Genomic DNA, 19,962 nt, shown 5'->3' on the forward strand with positions numbered 1-19,962 from the left:
ATGCTTGTTTATGGCCTCCTCAATCTTCAATGAAACTTATTTCTTTATAACTTGATAAAAATATTATGTGTGAAGTTTCTTTTTGCAATAAAGAAACATTTACTTTTGCTGTTTTACATAACTTTAGACTAAGTTGCATTATATTTTTCTGACTTGCTCTCCCTTTGCGACAGCTAAAATGAAATTAGAGCTGAAACAATTAATCAGATTATTTTGATAAATTATTGAAATAATTGTCAACTCATTTAGTAAATTAATAAACGTTAACTGCAGTATACAGATTCTGAAACATGCTACTTGTTGAAAGAACACAATCGGAGCAAAACTGTACAAAAATATATGTATTTTGCATTTAAAAACCCTCCTTTGTCTGTTAATATGTTTTACCCAGAACTCAAGTGGTGGTTTTAGCTTCACGTGGTTCCAATTATTTTGAAGCAGCTCATCTGTTGACTCGGATCAGTCTGGCCATCTTGTGCATCACTTAGCCTTGAGTTTATCAGAGTTCCCTCCTTTGACTTGACCATTTCAAATAGACATTGACCTCTGCTGACCGGGTTGTTCTGACCCAGTCATCACAATCTGGCTGTCGTTAAACTCACTCAAACCATTACGCCTGCCCTTTTTCCTGCTTCTAACAGGTCAACTCTTCACTTACTGCCCACTTACTAACGGGGACCATTATGGATATCGTCAGTCTACCTGTCCATGGTCATAATGTTATGCCTGATTGGTGTAGCTGATGCTGAGGCTGCAGTATATTTTCTCAGAGTGAATTGTGACTTAAATGTTGTCAAACTGATTTTGAAAATGTGGGATTTTTACATAAATTTAGCATTTAGGCTGGGATTTGCTGTAACCTGAGTTTTCCAACTTATTGATCATTAAGATTTTTTATTTGCTGACAGATTACAAAATCTGGAGAATAAGCTGGAGAAAGTCACAATGACAATATGTCTAGTTCTAAATAAAAATACTGAAGTCTGTAGAGTTGATGTTTTTCTGCTTTTGGGTGATTGTAACTATAGACCCCATATGGTGCATAGTTTACCCAAATACTGGCACAAAATGCTTTCATTAACTGGAATTCAAAAGATAAATAATATATATACATATTCATATGGTTTTAGGAGAAAAACATCAAACAGTCTATTTGGCCGAAGCACAACAGAACATGGAATGAAAGCCAAACTTTTAATGAAATTTGCCGTTCTTTTAATTGCAGCAGAGAAAAGTCTGCAAGAGACGTATAGAAGTTTAGAAAGACTTTCCTTTTCAGACAGAAACAATCTTCTGTCAGGCTTTTTAAAGCATCAGGTCCTTCTCCCACCTGTTGCAGCCAGTCAACATTTTAGCTCAGATTGTACGTTTTTATTTCACATTTATGGGTAAATATTGCAACATCTTCTATTTGTGATCATACGGCAATAATTTTACATCAGCCCAGGTATGACTATTGCTTTCAGGTGGCAGAGTATAGGAGGTTGAATCAGCTCTATTCAGGATTTTTCACTTAACTTTGGGAAAGATTATGGTTGCTATAGATGTTAGAGGGCCTATCAGCGCAATTCAAGCAGGAACCGCCTAACTGTTGCTCGCGTTTATCAGAGGTAATTTGTGGGAATATGTTAATTCAGAGCAGATGTAGCTGAGCAATCAATAATTGGGCTGTGGGCAAATCTATTTGTGTGTGATTTCTCCTGCTCGCTTTGCCCCAGAATGAAGCACAAAAGGTAATTTAGCTAATTTCCATTTGTGAAACCTGTTTGGCTTCCAAGCAAAACCACTCACACTGTTCATAATCAGGAAAAGAAAGCCTCCTCATCTGCTATCAGATACTCAACAACTTTCTGTGCTTGTGTCCAGGGTTCTTGCAGATAATTGTGCAACCATGTGCTAATTGTGCACATGGTTGGTTTTGTCCTCCGTCATCTTCTTGCCAATTAATCCAAAAGTGCATCCCTGCTAGTCCCATCTGTCCATATGAGTAGTTGGGCTCCCCAACATGTTCCCTGGCATGGCCTGCAGTCTCATTTCTCCTTGGTCTTCTCTGTCAGTCTGAGCCCTTGGCTGTCTCTTGCTGCCATCAGGAACCAGAACGTGCAGCTGGCTGGTAGGCTGGAGATGGAGATAAATAGCAAACACTCCATGCTGCCAGGCACTGATTTGTTTCATCAAATTAATTACAGACGCTGAAAACCGCGAAGCAAACGCTTTATGTTGGAGAAACGGCATCTTATTCATGCATGTGTTTAATGTAAACATGCAGTCATTTCAACAAGAACTGCACAAATATGGATCAGTGAGTCGTAATTATTGGACCCAGGCGAAGGCATGGTATTTTCACAGCATTAAACTTAGCATTCTTCACAGGCTCTCCAATACCATCTGCTCTGCTGCCACATGCTACTCGCAAAACTCACATGCTGCACAACTCTAAATAGACGGTACGATCTCCGGACGGCACAGTTTCTAAATAACTGAATGCTCTGTCTTGCTGCATGAAATTCTCATTCATCAGTCAATCATTTCTTCAGAAAAGTGCAACCATCTGTATATTATTAGCATATTTTGAACTCATCAGCTTGTTTTGGGTAATTTATGAGTTTGTTGTGAGTCGAGCTCCATTCATGAGTCATTCTGATCTCCTGATTGAGAACATTGTTCAACACCAAGTCCAGACTGGTTCATTAGCTGCAGCAGACACACTGCTGCTTCACCTCACTGGCAGGCAAATCCAACGAGTCAGAGGGCCACTGGTCACCTTCACACTCCTACCTGCTCATCAAAACCTTAATGCAAAAGGTTCACATGGATGACGAAGCAATCAGCCCATTCACAAAGAGAGCCTGAAGAGCATCATGAATAATCATGCTGTGCATCACAATAACAGAGCCGACTGCACCACTCATTCTTTGCTTGTTGTCTGCAAAGTCTAGTTTCTGGGTTGAAACTTATTTTCTACCAACCTAACAACACCCATGTATCCTGCATGCTCAATTTTTGCATTTCTCCTGAGTTTAAGACAATGAGTTTTGTATTTTCAGCATTAAATTGATATTATAGCACACTTACTTACTGACTTTAAGAAGTTGCAGTCATGTGGTGATGCAGACATTTAGAGTTGTCATCAATTTAATTTAATTCAATTCAAACACACTTCGTTAATCCCAAAGGGAAATTAAATATTGTTCTAGCTCATTAATTCAGATTTTTCAAAGAGTTATTGAAGATGGTGGCTGTTGGCAGGAAACGCCTCCAGTAGTGGTCTGTATTACAGCGAATCTGAAGAAGCCTCTGACTGAAGATACTCTGTTTTCTCACTCATATCAGCATGCATATGGTAATAAATGTCGTCCTCCGTATTCTGAGGTAAATTCATCATGTAGGCGTTAAATAAAAGTGTTCCAAGAATGGAGCCTTGAGGAACTCCATATGTCCATTTAGTGCTGCTAAATGACAGAGCAGATTCATCATCTATGTGGTAAGATCTGAACAATTGGGGTACCACACAGTTCCACCCACTTTTCCAGTCTATCTATTCGCATGTTGTGGGATTTACATCTTCTAGAGCTTTTGCCTGGTAAAGGAGCATCAGTTTGTATTTCTAGATTAAGTTTTTTTTTTTTTGTGGGGGCACAGATTTGTTGATGCTGTAGAGCAACAGTTTGTAGCTTCACCAGCTGCAGATGCACTGTTGTGCAATGACTGGCATTAATTCTCATGGTTCTGTTTCCTCTGCTCAAACCAGCCTTGAGCAGTTCAGCTGCTTCCCTTTCATATGTGCTTTAGTCAGCTAGGACATTGTGCAGACCTTTGCGTGTGTCTTCAGTTTGTGGTCATTTTATAGCAATGGACCGCCTGCATTTGGGTGTTTAGATGACTTGACGGCTTATTTTTGAAGTTCACTTTAGCTTTAGCAAAACAGAGAGCTACGTTTCACTTTTAATTAAAATTTTAGGGTAGAAACTAATAGATATTTTTAATCTGCAAATTAAAATAAACAATGTTATCTTCGGAATTGTTTACATTTTGAATGGAGAACATTTTTCTGAATCGAAACTATCTGCTAAACTCTCTCAAAGTAAAAGTGAATTTGTAAAGCAGGACTGCACAAGTCCTCAAGGTGCAAAGCCCAACAAGTCTGCAAAGACAAAAATGGGAGAAAGTAAAGTTAGTGGTTGGAATGTGCAGTATGTTTGCTGATTAGGCGTGGTCAGCAGGTAACCATAAAGTACTGGAGTTTGAGTTTTCACTTGATGAGTGTGTTCACTCTTTGCTTCAGCTAATCTGGGTGTGAACCAGCCGAGGAACATCTACACAGAGCAGCGATAATGGAGGAGGAGGAGGGCTGGCAAGGCGTTCGATAACGCAGCTCACTCGCTGACGAACGTCTTTAAGAAGATTTCTCCTCCCTGTGCATTCATGTTTCTTTGAGGCGGTGCAGAAGATGGAGCAGTTCAACCTCTGTTGCTCTCTCTGTCTGTGAGAAAGCACTCAGTTGGTCTGAGAAAAGACAATCACAGTGGCTATTTGTCTTTTTTTGGCACCGACCAGCAGCTGTCGATACAGCGACTGCCAGATGAGATTACGAGAAATTTAGTCAGCTAGAGTCGCAGATAGAGGAGGGAGTAAAACGAGAGTTATTGTGTTTCCTGGTTGCCTAGTTACAACGCAGCGCCTCTCTGATCATCAAACATGGATTTATCCGTCTATTACACGAAAGCCATCACTGACCTGAAATTTACTCCCGGATCATTTTGGAGATGGACGAGGAGTTCTCTCCGTCTCATCTGACAGCAGCACTGAAGCATAAATCCCAGTTGTTTGTTAATGCATTTGACTTTGAGTGTATTTTGGCGGCTGCTTGTTTGTATGTGTGTGTGTGTGTGTGTGTGTGTGTGTGTGTGTGTGTGTGTGCATGCATTTTCACTTGTTGACAAAGTCCAATGGGGAGGGAAGCATCACTAACTGGGCCATTTAGATCAACCATGCAGAGCTAATGAGGATGAAATGTGTTGAGATGATGATGCTGGCTAAATGTACAAACACTTCAGGATCTCCACCACTGGACTGATAATTCCAATGCTGTTTGCATTCTTCTAAAAAAATGCAGTTAAGTTGGAAGTTTGAAAGTTAAAGTGGCTGGAATTTGATTCACACTTGACCAACTGTTTGAATTTCTTATTTTACGTTGAGAACTTCTGCTCGTCATTGCTCCGACAGCCTGTCTGATTCTGCGCCATGTGAAGGAAGAGGAAACCAGCTCGACGGACGCTGCAGTGGGAAACAAAGCCAAGGCGGAAAGGGGGCTGGGAGGTCACCCAGCTTGTCCTGACATTTAGCCACATTCCTGTGGACTCTGGAGTGATCCTCTGTAATAACAAGGACTCGTGTGCATTTAAGTGTCTATCATTTTGTATTTATTTTTTTTACATTGATGATGAGTGACAGCACGACTGTCAGCTTGTGAAAACAATTTCGGTCTATCTTGATGGCTTCCAATTTGTAACAAAAGGTCCATGCAGCAGAACTGGGAAGCCTTGATGTGTGGGGTAGGAAGCTTCATATTCAGAAATGGTTTCAAGTTCTGTGAAGAGATCTTCAGATAATAAATTCATGTCAAAAATTGCTAATCGTGAATATGAAGGTCATCCATTTCATGATGTTTCCAGGGTAGAATTACACAACTGAAGATATTTTGCTGTGAAGAAGATTAGCTTAAACGATGTTGGTGTCGCATTTTGTAATGGTAATCTCTATAGTCTTTTCTAGTATGCATCTTGCAACCCTTGTACTTTAAAAACCTTGGATTTTGGATTGTCTCTAAATCTTATCTAGAGCCACAGTTGCTGCTTTGGGTTTTGAATTTTAAGTCTGCATTTAAAAAAAAAAAAAAAAAAAAAACGTTTTCCAAGCTTCATCTTGTTGTTTCAGAGTAAATTGCAATCTATTTATCCCATTTCAAATGTGGTTTTATTCTAAAAATCAAGCAAAGCTGTAAATACTGCATCATTTCTGCAAATAACAGTCATTACACCTTTCAAAAGTCCTACCTGCTGGACGGACAAAGGGGTGCGCTTGTGCGTGAGCCTCAGATTATTAGGTTTGCCTGCAGAGGTGGAAAGTGGACTGTTGCCACCCACACAGTCTTGTAAATATTCCCTAGTATCTCCTCCTTGCCCCCTCTCTCTTCTTTTTGCACGCTCGTGTGATTCATGCACTGACATACACACTGATTCTTCTCACGTCTGCTTTCTTTGACAGAACGGGCAGAGCACGACTGAGGACGGAGTCACAGCTGCTGTCAAGGTAGGTGACATGTGTGGAACAGAGACACGAACAAAGACACAGCAAAGCCAGAAAAACAGCACAGAGATACGACTCTTTACGAGACTTTAACGTGCAGAATGCAACCAATTTTACTGTTTATCACAATCAAATCATGTTGAATTTCACTTTCCCTCTGACTCTTTGGCTTAAAGACGTACCGGATGACAGCACTGCTTCTGTTATCCAGTAGTGGTCACTTTAAGATGTTTCTTTTTTTGCTTTTTCCAATCCACATTTGTTTGTCCGTATGTTACTAAATATTACTAAATATTCATTAGTAATGAATTATTTATTTATAGGGACATGAGTCCTTGTTTTGTCCCCTATACGATGGATATAAGCAGAAAATACAACAGCAGCTTGTAATGCTGAGAAAATGCCAAAATCCTGAGATTAACTTAATGTTTTAAGAAATATTCTTAGGGTTCATTGTAAGACAAAGAATATTATTAAACTTATTTGGTTACACTGAGGGTAAGAAAACAAATGTTAAATGTTCATAGTAGTGTTAAATATCCAATAAATAAGCAAATTATTCATAGTGCTTAACATCTGAAGATGAAATTAAATCAGAATTAATCTGTTAATGTAAAATTTGAGTCATTTTTCTGGTTTAGGTCAAAGAGAGAGAGAGAGAGTTGTGCTCTGAAGCACCTCTCAGCTGGCTTATTTTAGTAGGATTTGCAATGACAGCTTGTTGAGTTTATTGGCCGGCCAGGGTTTAATGTCTGGCCACGCTATACAGCAATTTGTCTATGTCAAAACAAAAAGGCATTAGCAATGCAAATATTGCCTGTCATCTGATCTGCTTGTATATCAACAAAAATACCCACCGGCTGATACATCCAAAAACACTCCCTCAAAATCACTGCGTCAGCCTTCCTCCCCTCCTGCTCCGCGTTTCTTTGTCCAGGCCTGAAACATGATCCTGTTTCCTCCTCTCTGTTACTTTCCCATCATGTGGCAGAGGACCAGGAAATGTTCCTTCTCATGTAGCGTCTCCTTTTATCTGGCCTGGCTCTTTAGGGACAAGTGTTGTAATGCAGTTTCTTCTTTCAGCTCAGAACAATGTGCTCAGGCTGAGGCAGAGCTGAGAGCAGATTTAAATCAGGGTTTCTTTGAAAAGGGACCAGAATGGGCAAAAATGTTAAAATGTGATGGTAAAATACAGCTAATCTTTCTGTAAATAGAAAGCAGCAGCAGCTAGTAAACAAATGTATTTTCCAGTGCAGCATTAGGAAGAAGTGTAATATGCAAAACTAACAGTTTTGTTTGCATTTCTATGGTTCTTTTGCAAGAAAGCATGCTCACATGCTTTTTTGCTTCATAAACACATTTATTTTGTAGTTTTTTTTTTTTCATAAATTTCCTGAAATTGTTTATGAATCACCAACCATATATTTTGTATGCAAGTTTTGGCGATTTGAATCTACAAACCAAAATGAAATAAGGCGTAACCAGCCTGTCTGCACATTGTTATAGAGCTTTAAATTCATGTGCCTAAAATGAAGGCCTCAAAATGTCCTAAACTTACTAAAGTGTTAGTTAGCCTTGCATACATTAATTTTCTTGTGGCAGGACTATTTAATAAGATACTCACCGGTATCTTTTTTTTCTCCGAGGATTTTTCTGTTGGGCAAAAGTTTGAGTTGCACTCAGAGCTCTTCATTGTGTTTTGTGACTCGATGCAGGTGAGGCTACCATTAACTATCTGTTAATATGCTTTGCTAGCTAGCTAAATTGTAAAGTGCAAATTTATTTGCTGGACGGCGTTTGTCTTCGACAGTGGTTCACTTCTGTTGTCAATGTGTACGAGGATGACAACAGAGGTACATTCTCTCTAAAAAAGAAAAAAATCTTTGCTCTATAGTCTTAAAAATTACTTTAAAAAGTCTGTTTTTGATTATTATGGACCATTTATTTGTCTTAATAAAAATGTTTGATTAATTGTGAATTAGTGAAACCCTGTTGGCTACTGCAATGCACTCAAAAGTAGGGAACCCAGAAGAAGATGAGAAATCTGAGAATAAACAGCATCTTGAAGACAAACGAACACAACAAACGGATCAGGAAGGAAGTTGTGGAGAAGTTCAAGCAGGTTGTGTGATAAAACAATATCCCACACTTTGAACATCTCCGTTCAGTTTATCATCTGAAAATATAGTTTGGATGCTTTTCTTCAGCAGGGAGAGGGAAGCTTTTCAGAGCTGGTGAGAAAATGGATCAAGTTAAATGCAATCTTTGAGGGAAAACTTATTAGAGGCTGGAAAAATGTCACCAAGCAGCAGGAAAGTGAACATAAACACCCAACCAAAGCTTATAATGGTATGGTTTAGGAAAAATCACAATTGTGTGTTAGAATGGCCAGTCTTAAAGTTGTGATATCATGTATTTTCCAGGCAGTTTGTGCTATAAAATGGCATTATCACGTTACCTCCAGTTGCTACAAAAATGCTGAATATATCAAACATGACTTCCTTGGAGAGTTGGACTTACATGTACTTTGTATGATGAGCAAGGCAGACACTCAGTTCCACCAGGTGTTTGCTAATTGCTGCTGCCACTAGTCTGGAGGAGCTGAGTGGGGAAACTCTGCTGGAGAGTGCAGCTCAGAGGAGGAGCTTTGTGGAAATGGGCGGTGCTTTGTGAGAGTAAGCGTTTAGGCACACCCAAATGGTTGCTATGGGAGATTCAAGGATTTCTCAAACATGCATAAAAGAAACAAAGCAGCACTCCAGGTATGTTTTTGACGAGATAATAACATTTTATGAAAAGCTAGAAATAATACGTAATTCCTCTTTAATAAAATACATTAAAGGGTTTGGTTATAACATTGCCATCTGATGGTCAGGTAAGGTACTACAGACATCCTGATGCCATTAGGTTTAATGGCGTCATTTCCTTAGACTGATCATGTTAAACGTGGTTTTGCAATTTCTGACCCGAAAGTGAAACCATAAAAAATTCTGGTTATTGGAGTTAAATTTGTGTCGTCATTGTTGTTAGATGTTTTTGTAATCAGTTCAATTTTATAGTCAGAATATGATGCTGGGATTAATGATGGTGGTGGTGTTGCTGATCAGGTGTGTGTGTGTGTGTGTGTGTGTGTGTGTGTGTGTGTGTGCGTGTGTGTGGGATAGAAGACCTTGTCCCCAGACACCACGCCAGGAGGACAGTTGTAACCAGGCGCTGCAGCGATCAATATCAAGCTCCTACTTAAATGCTGGGAATCTGATAATGGCTGCTGTTATCTGCTCCAGCCATGGGAGATGCATGGCTCCACCAGACTTGAAGAGGGAGAGAGAGCAGCAAGAGGGCACAGAGGGCAGGAGAGTCGGTCCTTAGTGATCCAACTGATTCTTCTGGAGCCTGACAGCGGCTTTGAGTAGTTCCCAACGCTGAGGTTTGGGTCTGTGTTTGAGTATTTTAGGGCCAGTGAGGTTAGCTCTGTGGACCTGGTCAGACATGCTGCAGAGCTAATGAGCTAGCTCCATCCTGTCTGCCTCTTCAGGAAGTCCAAAGTGTGAGATACACGAGTACAACGCTTAGCTAAAGGTCAGCTGTCGTCCCTCAGCTGCAGTTTGAGACTTGCAGCAACAGATAGTACCTGAGATTATTCAAACCCATAAAAGGTTGAGGTTTAATGTCATCCTAGAATTTTACTGCCATTCTTTTCTTCAGACGCAAAGTAATATTAGCATTTTGGAGTGACCTAACAAGAGTCTAGATTTGAATGTCATGGAGAATCTGTGGAGGGGTTTAAAATGAGGGTGATGGCAAAGAGGCCGTCCAGCCTGACTTGGAGTGTATCACCAAAGACAAATTGTGAAAATACTAGTGGGAACATGCAAAAAGCTGATGAGAAAGGCCAGATTACTGTGATGTCAATCACAGAAAATGTGAAAATGACATCACATTTTCAAAGATGAAATGATACAATTTCTTTTGTTTTGCATTTCTTTCTTGGTTGAAAATACTTAAAAATCTAAATAGGCCTGGAATTTGATTTGATTTTGAGCTGAACTGGAAGTTAGACTTTGCAAACATGACTTTCTTTGGTGTTATTGACCAACTTGTTTGTTTCTTTCCAGAGGAGGCTGCTCCAGTGAGTCTTTGGGATGTTCTTTATAAATTAAGATGAGATCATATAATAAATATAGAACATAAATACTCTGAACTTTCCTTCTGATGTGTATTGTTGCACACATCACATTCTTCTTATGATCTATTAAACTTATGGATGCACTGGTAAGAAAATTTGGGCCAATTTCGATTTCCAATATGCCCGACTGTTCCTGTTTAAAATAATATTATTGACTGATACCGATGTTGTGCAGCTCTGACTAAAATCCCAACATATGCCCCTGTCTTTTGGATAGCTGTATGTGTCGTGATGTGACGATACAATAGTTAACAAATTGATTCTGGTGAGAGGTTCTGACAGCATGACCTGACAGCAGAACTCGGTAACCTCAGTGGATCTGTCTAGCCACAGTGGGATGATATTACCCAGCAATTTACTCCCTGGCAGGAGCCCAGGATTGCAGTGATTTGCTCTCAAAGGAAAAGTGAGGCCTTTGTCCTATTTCTAGCATCAGATCACATCAGGCCCATTGCCCTTGATGATGCATTGATCCACTAAGCTGAAACAAGGAAGATGTAATCTCAAACGTAGGGAGAGATGTGACGGAAGCAGGTGTTTTGGATAATTTTTATTTATTTTATTGTTTTTGTGAGGGATTAATTTTTCTGTCAGCAATACGAAGACTAGTCAGAAGCAACAAAAGACTGCAGAGCAAAGAGCAGGAAGGAGATGCTAAAAGTGGGAAAACAACCCAATAAAAAGAATAAAAGTATTGAATTATCAACTGAATACAAGATAAACTGGAACTCTCTCGTTTTCTGTCTTTAAGCATCTGGTCTTACTTCAATTTCTTTCGAAGCTGAAAATTTGACGAAGCTGGAGAGCGATGCGCTCTGACAGGATGTGCATTGTCTGTCTGAATGAGCCTGGAAGTCAATTGTGCTTCGCCAAATTAAATGCATAATGTTCTCCACTTCAGTCATTAAGTTCAAACAGGTTTTCCTCACAGATGCACATAATTACCCTGATTTGTTGCTTGCAGATAAATACATCGGTTCTATTTAAACCCTGTGTACGGCCATAAAATCATAATTTCACACTTAATAAGTACTTACTTTTAAAATATCTTGCATTATTTCAAACTATTATTATTTTAAGGAGAAAGAAAAAGCATGTGTTTAACTACGGTGTGTTTTACCATTTGTAAGATGATTACTAATCATTTTACAAAGTTTATTTTACTTTATATCAAGCTGCAATTGAAGTAGTTATAGGAAATAATTGTGGATGTTATTATCTTTGCAAATCAGACTGATAAAGTTCAGATTTGATGGAAAGCATTGATGAATATCAGTTTTCATGTCCTGCTTCAAATTCTCAATCGGATTTTGTTTTGAACTTTGACTGGGCCATTCTGACACATGATTATGTTTTCAACTCTCACAGGTTTATTTCAGGATTGTTTGGCATTTATCTCCATACCTTCCTATAAGCTCTAACCAGGTTCCCAGCATCCCCATAGCATGATGCTGCCACCACCATGTTCATCAATGAGCAGCATTGTGTATGTAGGTTGGTCTCGTCTGACCAGAGCAGCTTCCTACACATTTTTTGGGTCTGACATGAATTGTGTCAGATTGTAAACTTATAAAATATTGGATCACAGAAAGTTTACAACTAAAGCTTTATTTCATTTTGCTTGAGAAATTGAACATTTTGCAAATATTCTATTTTAGAAATTACTTTTCAATGTTACTATAGTTCATTTTCTGCTGCAAAAACAATTAAAAACAGAATAGTTTGACTTCTTGCATGTTACTAAACTGGCTCACTGTTGCGTATGATGCAGTTAACCTTGTAAGCATGAAGTTTTGTGGAGAGCCAATCAACTATTTGGTTTCTGTCCTTTTAAAAATACACCAGTCTATTAAATGCACAATATCAGCATGCTTTTTTAAAACCAATAATTCACAAAGCATCTTACCATCTGGCTCTGTTGTTGATTCCAGATAATCTCCTTTGCACAAAAAAAATAAATGTTTGCTTTATGGTAGCTTTCATGTGAAACCACAGCAATTCTCCTAATAAAGATGTTTATTTTTAAATCTTTCCTAATTCATAGAAATGCTTTCAGAATAATATTGTAAAACAACCCAATGACAGATTGCCTCCATCATTCTGAGAGAGCTAACAGAATGGACTCCTAATCTAAAGTGAAATTACCCTGGAAACAATGTGGAGCTTTACAGAAGGCTAGTGTTTACAGTGACCAGTAATTACAGAAGTGTTTGAGGCCTCATGCTTGATTACCACATATTGCAACATAAGACTAGAGTCTCACCTCAAAGTGTTATAATATTGCCTCAGTGCATTGAAAGTTGGTTGTCATGGTTTTGTCAAGGCAAGCAGGAGCTAGTCTCACAAAAGCCAGCCTGGTTATAATTGAAATTTAAATGAATTTCTGTGTTCCTACCACTGCAGCGTATAGGTGTCATACGCGGTAAAGATAAAAGTGGAAGCGGTGAAATTGGCTGTTTTTATTTATGTGCTAAATAAAAGTAAACGGTGCGTCTGAGGTTTGCAGCGCAACTCAAATTAATTTCCAGTAAATGGTTTTTCATCTGCAGGAGCGCAGCGCTGCAGGACGAAGCGTGTTCTGTTTGTTTGCACTCTTTCTGTCCCATTTCTGTGTGGTTTGCACTTCACTGTGAACTCCAACCTTCCAGGCCTGAGGGCAGCAAGCTGTGCAAGGTAATGCCTTTTCCACTGGTGTCGGTGACATTTTTGTGCTCCCTAATGTAGATAATGGCTTTTTCACTGCAGCTCGGGTGCTGAGTGAGTGGTATTTGTGCTTCAGTGGCCGAGGCACTAAAGGGCACTGCAGAGCAAAACCAGGAGTGACGTAGCTGTCTAGAGAGTAAGAAGAGAGAGGATGGTGGGGAGGCGAGGGGAATGCAGTTTTTATCTTAACTACTAAGCTGTGATTTAAAGTGCTTCAGTTAAATAATATCTTTAGCTACAGAGGCGATGTGTGGGTTGGTACTGCAGTTTGCAGAGCAGCTTTGTAACCTCAGGTTACTATAGACTGCTCTCTGGACTGGTATATCAGGAAATGGGAAGGTGCAAGCCGTGCAGCCTTGTAGCTTATGTAAATGCAAGACTCTGTTTTTCACATGCATGTTGTAGGCATGGCAACTGCTGTCTTTACTTCCACAGTTCTGGCCCTGCACTTGATTTACGTGGCCTTTTTATGACCCTCTTGTTTCAGAAATCTCACACTGCACATCTTCATATAATACAGAGGTAGACTTGTTTAATGCAGAGCTTTAATTCAAGTGGAATCATAAAACATTCAAACGTGTTATAAAGAAGTTGCCCTTCATGATGCAACACAGACCTGTTTGAGGCAGTGGGCAAAGGTTCGTTCTGCAGTTATTGTGTTTGTTTTGCAGTTACAGCACCAGTATGAACGTCTAGTGTATGCTCTGGTACAGAATGTCCGAGCGCCTTGGTATAATTGGCTCCTGGTTTACGTCCCACACTGTTTATTGCTACTAATAAATTTACAACAAGTGTATTGTTACAGTTGTAATAATTTTGTCTATGAAATTTGTTTGTTTTGGATTCCATAATGTTTAGGTAGCAACTGGAAAATGTTCCAGTTGCAGAAAATAAAAACCTAATACATTTTAAACCTATCTCAGACTTTTGTAATTTAAATTTAAAGCCTGGATGAACTGCTTAAAACAGCCGTGTTCAAACATTTCCCCACATGGCCCAAAACGCTCTTAATGAAAGCAATTAAAAGCCACAAAATGTTCATATTTCTTTCTATTTGAATTAAAAATGATATTTGTATTTATGTTTTTGCAAACATTTTTCCTACAATAGACAAAACGCAATATTTTAATAAACTAAAGAAGTCTGATTTCTGTAGAAAACATAAATATAGACAACATCCTAAATGCTAAGTGTTTTCTTCTGTCTTTGGATTTTTTGGATTCTCAGTGAGAACGGCATGTTGGTCGCTCGTTCTTTGTAAAACATCTAGCTTTATTAAGCCGAGTTTAGCTGATTATTTCTTTTAGCAAAAAACTTTAAGCTGGAAAACCAATTTTGTGCAATTTTTATTTACTTAGTTATGGTCAAGGTTTGCACAAAATCACTTTGAGGGCCGCAAACGTCCCCTGGGTCATGCTCCGAACACCCTTGACTTAAAACATGTTCAGTCATCTGATCTGACAGTCATAGATCTATCCATCTTATCGAAGACCGGGTCACAGTGGCAACAGTTCGAGCCGGGAATGCCAGACATTCTGGTCGACGTTCTGCAGCTCATTCATGCGGATCACAAGGCGTTCCCATGAAGGAAGGCACCTGCATTCCCTCCACTGAGTTTCGGTTTTGGACTGAATGTGCAAAACAAAGTAGCGAGAGAGAGAAAGAGTTTGAGCTGCTGAAGTTTGAGCACAGAATGTGCTTTCTGCTCTGGTGCATTCTGGGATTTGCAGTCGTCTGTGTAACGTACCACAGACAGTTTGTAATGCATATAAAAGATGATCAGCCTGCAGTCAGTACTGATGATGTCATTCATCTCACCATCTATGCTCATACACTCACACACACACGGTTAATAAAACACAATACCTTCTGTTTCTTTGTCAGTTCTGTGATTTTGTTCTCCTTTTGTTAATGTAATGTATCACCATGTATTTTCTACATTGATATTAAATCTCTCTTCTTGTAGTTTTTTTTAGCAGCTCTTTAACTTTAAAACTACTCATCCAGAACTGCAACGTAGGGAGTGCTGCTATGCTGCAAATAAAAGAAGAAAAAAAAAGCTGATGGATGCAAAGCCTTCAGGAATGGATACATTGAAAACTTAGAATCTTTAATTTATTTGCTTAAATAAGCCTTTTTAAGAAACTTCTTACATGTTTGCATAGTTCTGTATAGCCAAGCTCTCCAGGACCCTTTTAATCCATCAATTAGTTGTTATCACCCTTCTTGGCTCAGTTTAGAGAAACTCTAAGACCAAATGGGGAAATGATTACAAGAAAACTGACATTTCAAAATGTAAAATGTTGTCAGCTGCCTTAAAGAGCTTCCCCAGCTGTCTACACCGTTTTCTGTTGTTGGAGCGTTATTCTTTCCAGGATCACTGCAGTGCTGCTGCCCTGATGTCTTTCACTCAGGTAAATTTACTGAAAGGTTCTCTGCATGGACACACAGATGGAGGGAAAAAGGCCCCAAAGTCCTCCTTTTTTACGCTCAGTTCATTTCCTATATCAGCCTCTTTTTACATGGTTCCCTGCAGGGACTGTTTGCATTTTTCATCTTTTACGAGATGCATTCTACCAACTTAACCCTCTCAAATCCGAGGTGACCTCAAAAATGCAAACTGCTATTCTTTAACCAGCCTTAATGGGCTAAACTGGCTACGCAAACCCAACAGTTGTGCAATAATCATGTGGTTTGGAGTCAGGCATTTCCTGAAGCATGCTATATTTTTACATCAACTACATTTTTTCAGCTACCAGATGATTTATGATTGAAATGGAGATACAGTTTTTTAGTTTTGTGAGCAATTTCTGATCCCCCCTCTTTAACCCACTGATGTCAATTTTAGCTATTTTTCATTTCTCTTTAAGAAAAGACGATACAGCAGCATTGAAAACATTTTTCAAACCTTCCTGTATAAAGAAAAAGGATTTTAGCTTGCGTTTTCAAAAGGTTACACAATTATTACAGAATTTACACTTTAAACCTGCTTATTTTAGCTATTAGCACAGCTAGCATTACTGAACAGCTGTGTTGGTTGGTTATATTTCTTGTTGCCGTAGTTTAGAGCATGTAGGATCCATCCTGAAAGCTAATTCTTTGAATCAAACTCAGACCAAACTTATTGACTAACAGATTTTCTCTCCGTACTCAAACTGACCTTTAACCCTGTCAGCAGTTCCTTCTCTGCAGCTGGTAATGATTTCAGCACCGCCTACATCTTAGTCATAAATTAACAGTTTCCGCTCCTATACAGATCATTAAATGATTGTATATACGTTTATGTGCCAACTCTTAGAATAGTCAGTTTGTTAGTAGTTTGGGTATCTATTCAGGTATTTTTGAAGTTGTGTTTTAGTTCCATTTCTTCCTTTTTTTTTGTCTGTTTTGGTAATCACACATAGCATGTGTCCTTTTTTAGCTCGGGCATCCTTCCAAAGCCTGGATGTGCCCAGTCATACCTACATGTTGTGCTGTTTGCAGCTGCACCTTTAATTAGATGAACCCTAAGCTGTGGCTTCAGCTGGTGTATGATTAACATACAATGGATTGCACTGGGAAGCCAAAATGCTCCTGCAATCAGTGGGATGTTTACCATCGGTCAAGGCAGACGAGGAATCAAGATGAATGGGGTTAAAGAATCCAAATTTAAATCAGCCTGTAAAATTCCCTGTTTCCTTCTCGGATCACCAGAAATGACACATCAGCTCCGAACAAAGAGATCAGTTTTCAGAAGTGACTTCTAATCAATAAGAATCATTATTGTGTGACAACATTCTGGTCTTTTCATCCCTAATTGCATTATTAAACTATTTCAGGATATTACCTCCTAAAAATGGTAAAATATTCAACTCATCTACTCCTAATGATTTTGAAAGCATAGAAAACTTCAAATCAGTGCTGAATTAATTTGTATTTTTCTGTAGCTATTTTAGCCATGGAGCTGACGAGGCGTATAAATATCCTGGTAGCCTTTGGTTTAAGATGTAAAAGCTGAAAAAGTTTCCACTGTTTCTCCGGGGGAGACTCTGCTTACATGAGAAAATGTTGCAGCAAAAGTTGCAGACAGAATTTATGCAATTCATCACTCAGTGAAAGACAAATATTGATAAAATACTGTTTTCTATCAGAATGTTACAGGCTTTACTGAGATATTAACATACTTTCCTTTTTTGCCATATCTCATATTTCCAGATCCAGCTGGTGCTTAAAATGTTAGTTACGGGTGTGAATTGGGCGATGACGCTTTTAATGGTGAAAACTATTTAATCTTGTCAAACATATTTCTAAAATATTTTGTCTTAAATTTCATTCCTCGACCATCTGTTTCTGTGCTCTTGTTTGCCAAGTTTTGACTAAATTCCTGGATCTCTTTGCACATGCAGGCCGTGACTTGGATTTGGTTACATAAGCACGGCTGACTTTGAACAACTTTACATGGAAAATGTTGCTTATATTAGTTGTAAGCAGCACAATTTATCCCCACATTTATCCTGATTTAAAGTTTTTTTTCTAAACTTGAGCAACAAATTCCCCTCCAGCTGCACAATTTGCAATCGAGAATTAAGGAACACGTTTTCACACGACACCTGTAGCGTGCCAGTATGAATATGTGGATGACTGTGCAGCAGGATATTACTGGAAAAGGGCACGCATGCTCCACTGGCCCTCCTGAGCTCAATAAAGGTTAAGCAACTACAATATAGAAGGACTGATGATGATGATGATGAAGGCTGTAGAGCTGCTTCCTGGTCTTCACGCCGTCCTCCAACCTTTTTTAAAGCTGGAAAGAGTTAAACATTTTCTAGATAACAAAGCCAACCATCCTAGAAATGCAGAAAAGAGCAGAGGTTCTTGCCAGAGGAGTAATGCATTATGTCGGCATCTTCTTGGCCATGATCCCCAGTGAGCGGAGGCCTGTATTAACAAGGTTTGCACACGCCTTGGAGCGCCGTCGAGCTTAACACTTCACATTCCACTGCAGCTTCAGAGGGAGGGGTCAGGAGTGAGCAGAGCCATCTAAAACTGACTGTAGCTCTCTAGGATGTTAAAACCTCTTGTCTAGTCGGAGCACACGCATGTAAATGTAGTTTGTTTTTCTCCTGCTGCTCTGACATCCTGAACTCTGAACATTTGCATGCATTTAAATAAAACCTTAGTCTGTTATCCCTGTTGCTAAATAAAACCTGAAATGCAGCAGCTGTTCTGATTTGTTTATTTTCAGTTCCTAAACATCATCATCCTAAGCAGTGAGTTTTTTTTTTTGTTTTTTTTTTTGTGTGAATGCAAACTCCTTCCAAAAGAAGCGAGTTTGAGTCAGCACCGTGGTTTCTGCTGAGTGGTAACTCTGCTTGTACACAACATGCAAGCAGAAATTCACACCCTGACTATAGTGGAGTAGGACTTTTTAGTTTTTTGTGTAGCTTTGACCTGGAGACACGTCTGCCTTTACAGCAGACAGTGGTTTGGATGTTCTTGGTCCCCAGTTTGTGGTTGGACACCTAAGGGAAAGGCCGCCTCCGGCTACGCACTAACACGCACATGGCCTAGATAAATCAGTCGGTGTGCTGAGTGTGCCTCTGAAGAATGATTATTTCTTTTTATTGTTTGCTGATCAGACTGCTCATCCTCTGTCCTGCTTGATGTGTTGCAGAGTTGCTTTCCAGTTCATATCTGACTCAGACAGATGAACATGATTATGTGATTGTTCCGCCAGGCTGTGTGTCCCTGTAGTTCTGTTAAGTTCAGATAAATGGGTCATAAACTACATCTGTCAGAATAATGCCAACAAAACATTAAATAAAATAGTTGGATGTCAGATAATCAGTTATTTTAAAAGACACCAATTCTTTGCTTATTCTTGTTCTCACAGTTATGGACAGAAGTGTTGGGAAAATAATCAGTAAATATGACAAAAATGATTTAAAATCATTTTAATTTACCCCATTTTTTAAAAAAGCAATTATTCATAAACTCAAATAATCAGAGGTAATATCATATTGAACATTGGCATTACAACAATTAAACATTTATTTTTTTTGCATGTTTCAGTTGATCTTTAGACAGCTGAGCCTTGGTGATGAGCTCCAAGTCTTTGGAGGTTGGGAGGCTCTCCTTGCCATCACCCTAATCTTTAGCTGCACAGACACTGTCAGATTCAAGTCTGGCTGGGAAACTCCAAATCTTAGTCAGAAGAAACATGTTGGAGCTAAATCTGCCTGAGGTTTAGATAATTGTGGGCTCTACATCCTGTCCATCTGACTTCAGATCAGGCTAAAGTTTTCGTCTTTTAGGTCTTTTAAGATCAACAAAAATATCTTTGCATGCCAGAATTATGAGAAATTTCTAACATGTTTTAACAATCATAGGGTTTCTTTTTCATTATTTTCTGCATTCTTGCTGCTGTTCCTTCCTACTGTTACCACACTAGGAAGATAAAATATTAAGCTTTAAACATCTAATCTATTCTCACAGAATAATTATAAGAGGCACCACCAATGTGTTAGGAACTTTCATATTGTCTTATAGAAAAGCACAGAGATGATAATTAACTGTGGTTATGTGTTGCATAATCTGATATCAGAACATCTAGTTAACGACGCTGTGCTCCAGCATCACCTTCAAAGATGAGTGGTTTAAAGATGGCCGCCTCTGAAGCAGCAGTGCTGATACTGAGCCACATCCTGAAAGCTCGTCTCACAGCGTGACGCTGAAGCTGTTCGTCTGATAAGCTTCAGGAAGACGGTTTGGATGAAAAGCGAGAC

At 39.1% G+C, this 19,962-nt stretch overlaps 1 protein-coding gene across 1 annotated transcript in view; it reads left to right on the forward strand.

Moving 5' to 3' along the window:
- The window catches only part of rps6ka1 (ribosomal protein S6 kinase a, polypeptide 1), a 52,620-nt gene that overhangs the window by 1,298 nt on the left and 31,360 nt on the right, over positions 1–19,962 (forward strand). The window contains exon 2 of the mRNA XM_007561104.2: positions 6,268–6,312. Coding sequence (XP_007561166.1) covers positions 6,268–6,312 — 45 coding nt within the window. The remainder of the gene's footprint in view (positions 1–6,267; positions 6,313–19,962) is intronic.

The sequence above is a fragment of the Poecilia formosa genome, unplaced genomic scaffold, assembly GCF_000485575.1.
Source record: "Poecilia formosa unplaced genomic scaffold, Poecilia_formosa-5.1.2 Scaffold123, whole genome shotgun sequence".
Lineage (NCBI taxonomy): Eukaryota > Metazoa > Chordata > Actinopteri > Cyprinodontiformes > Poeciliidae > Poecilia > Poecilia formosa.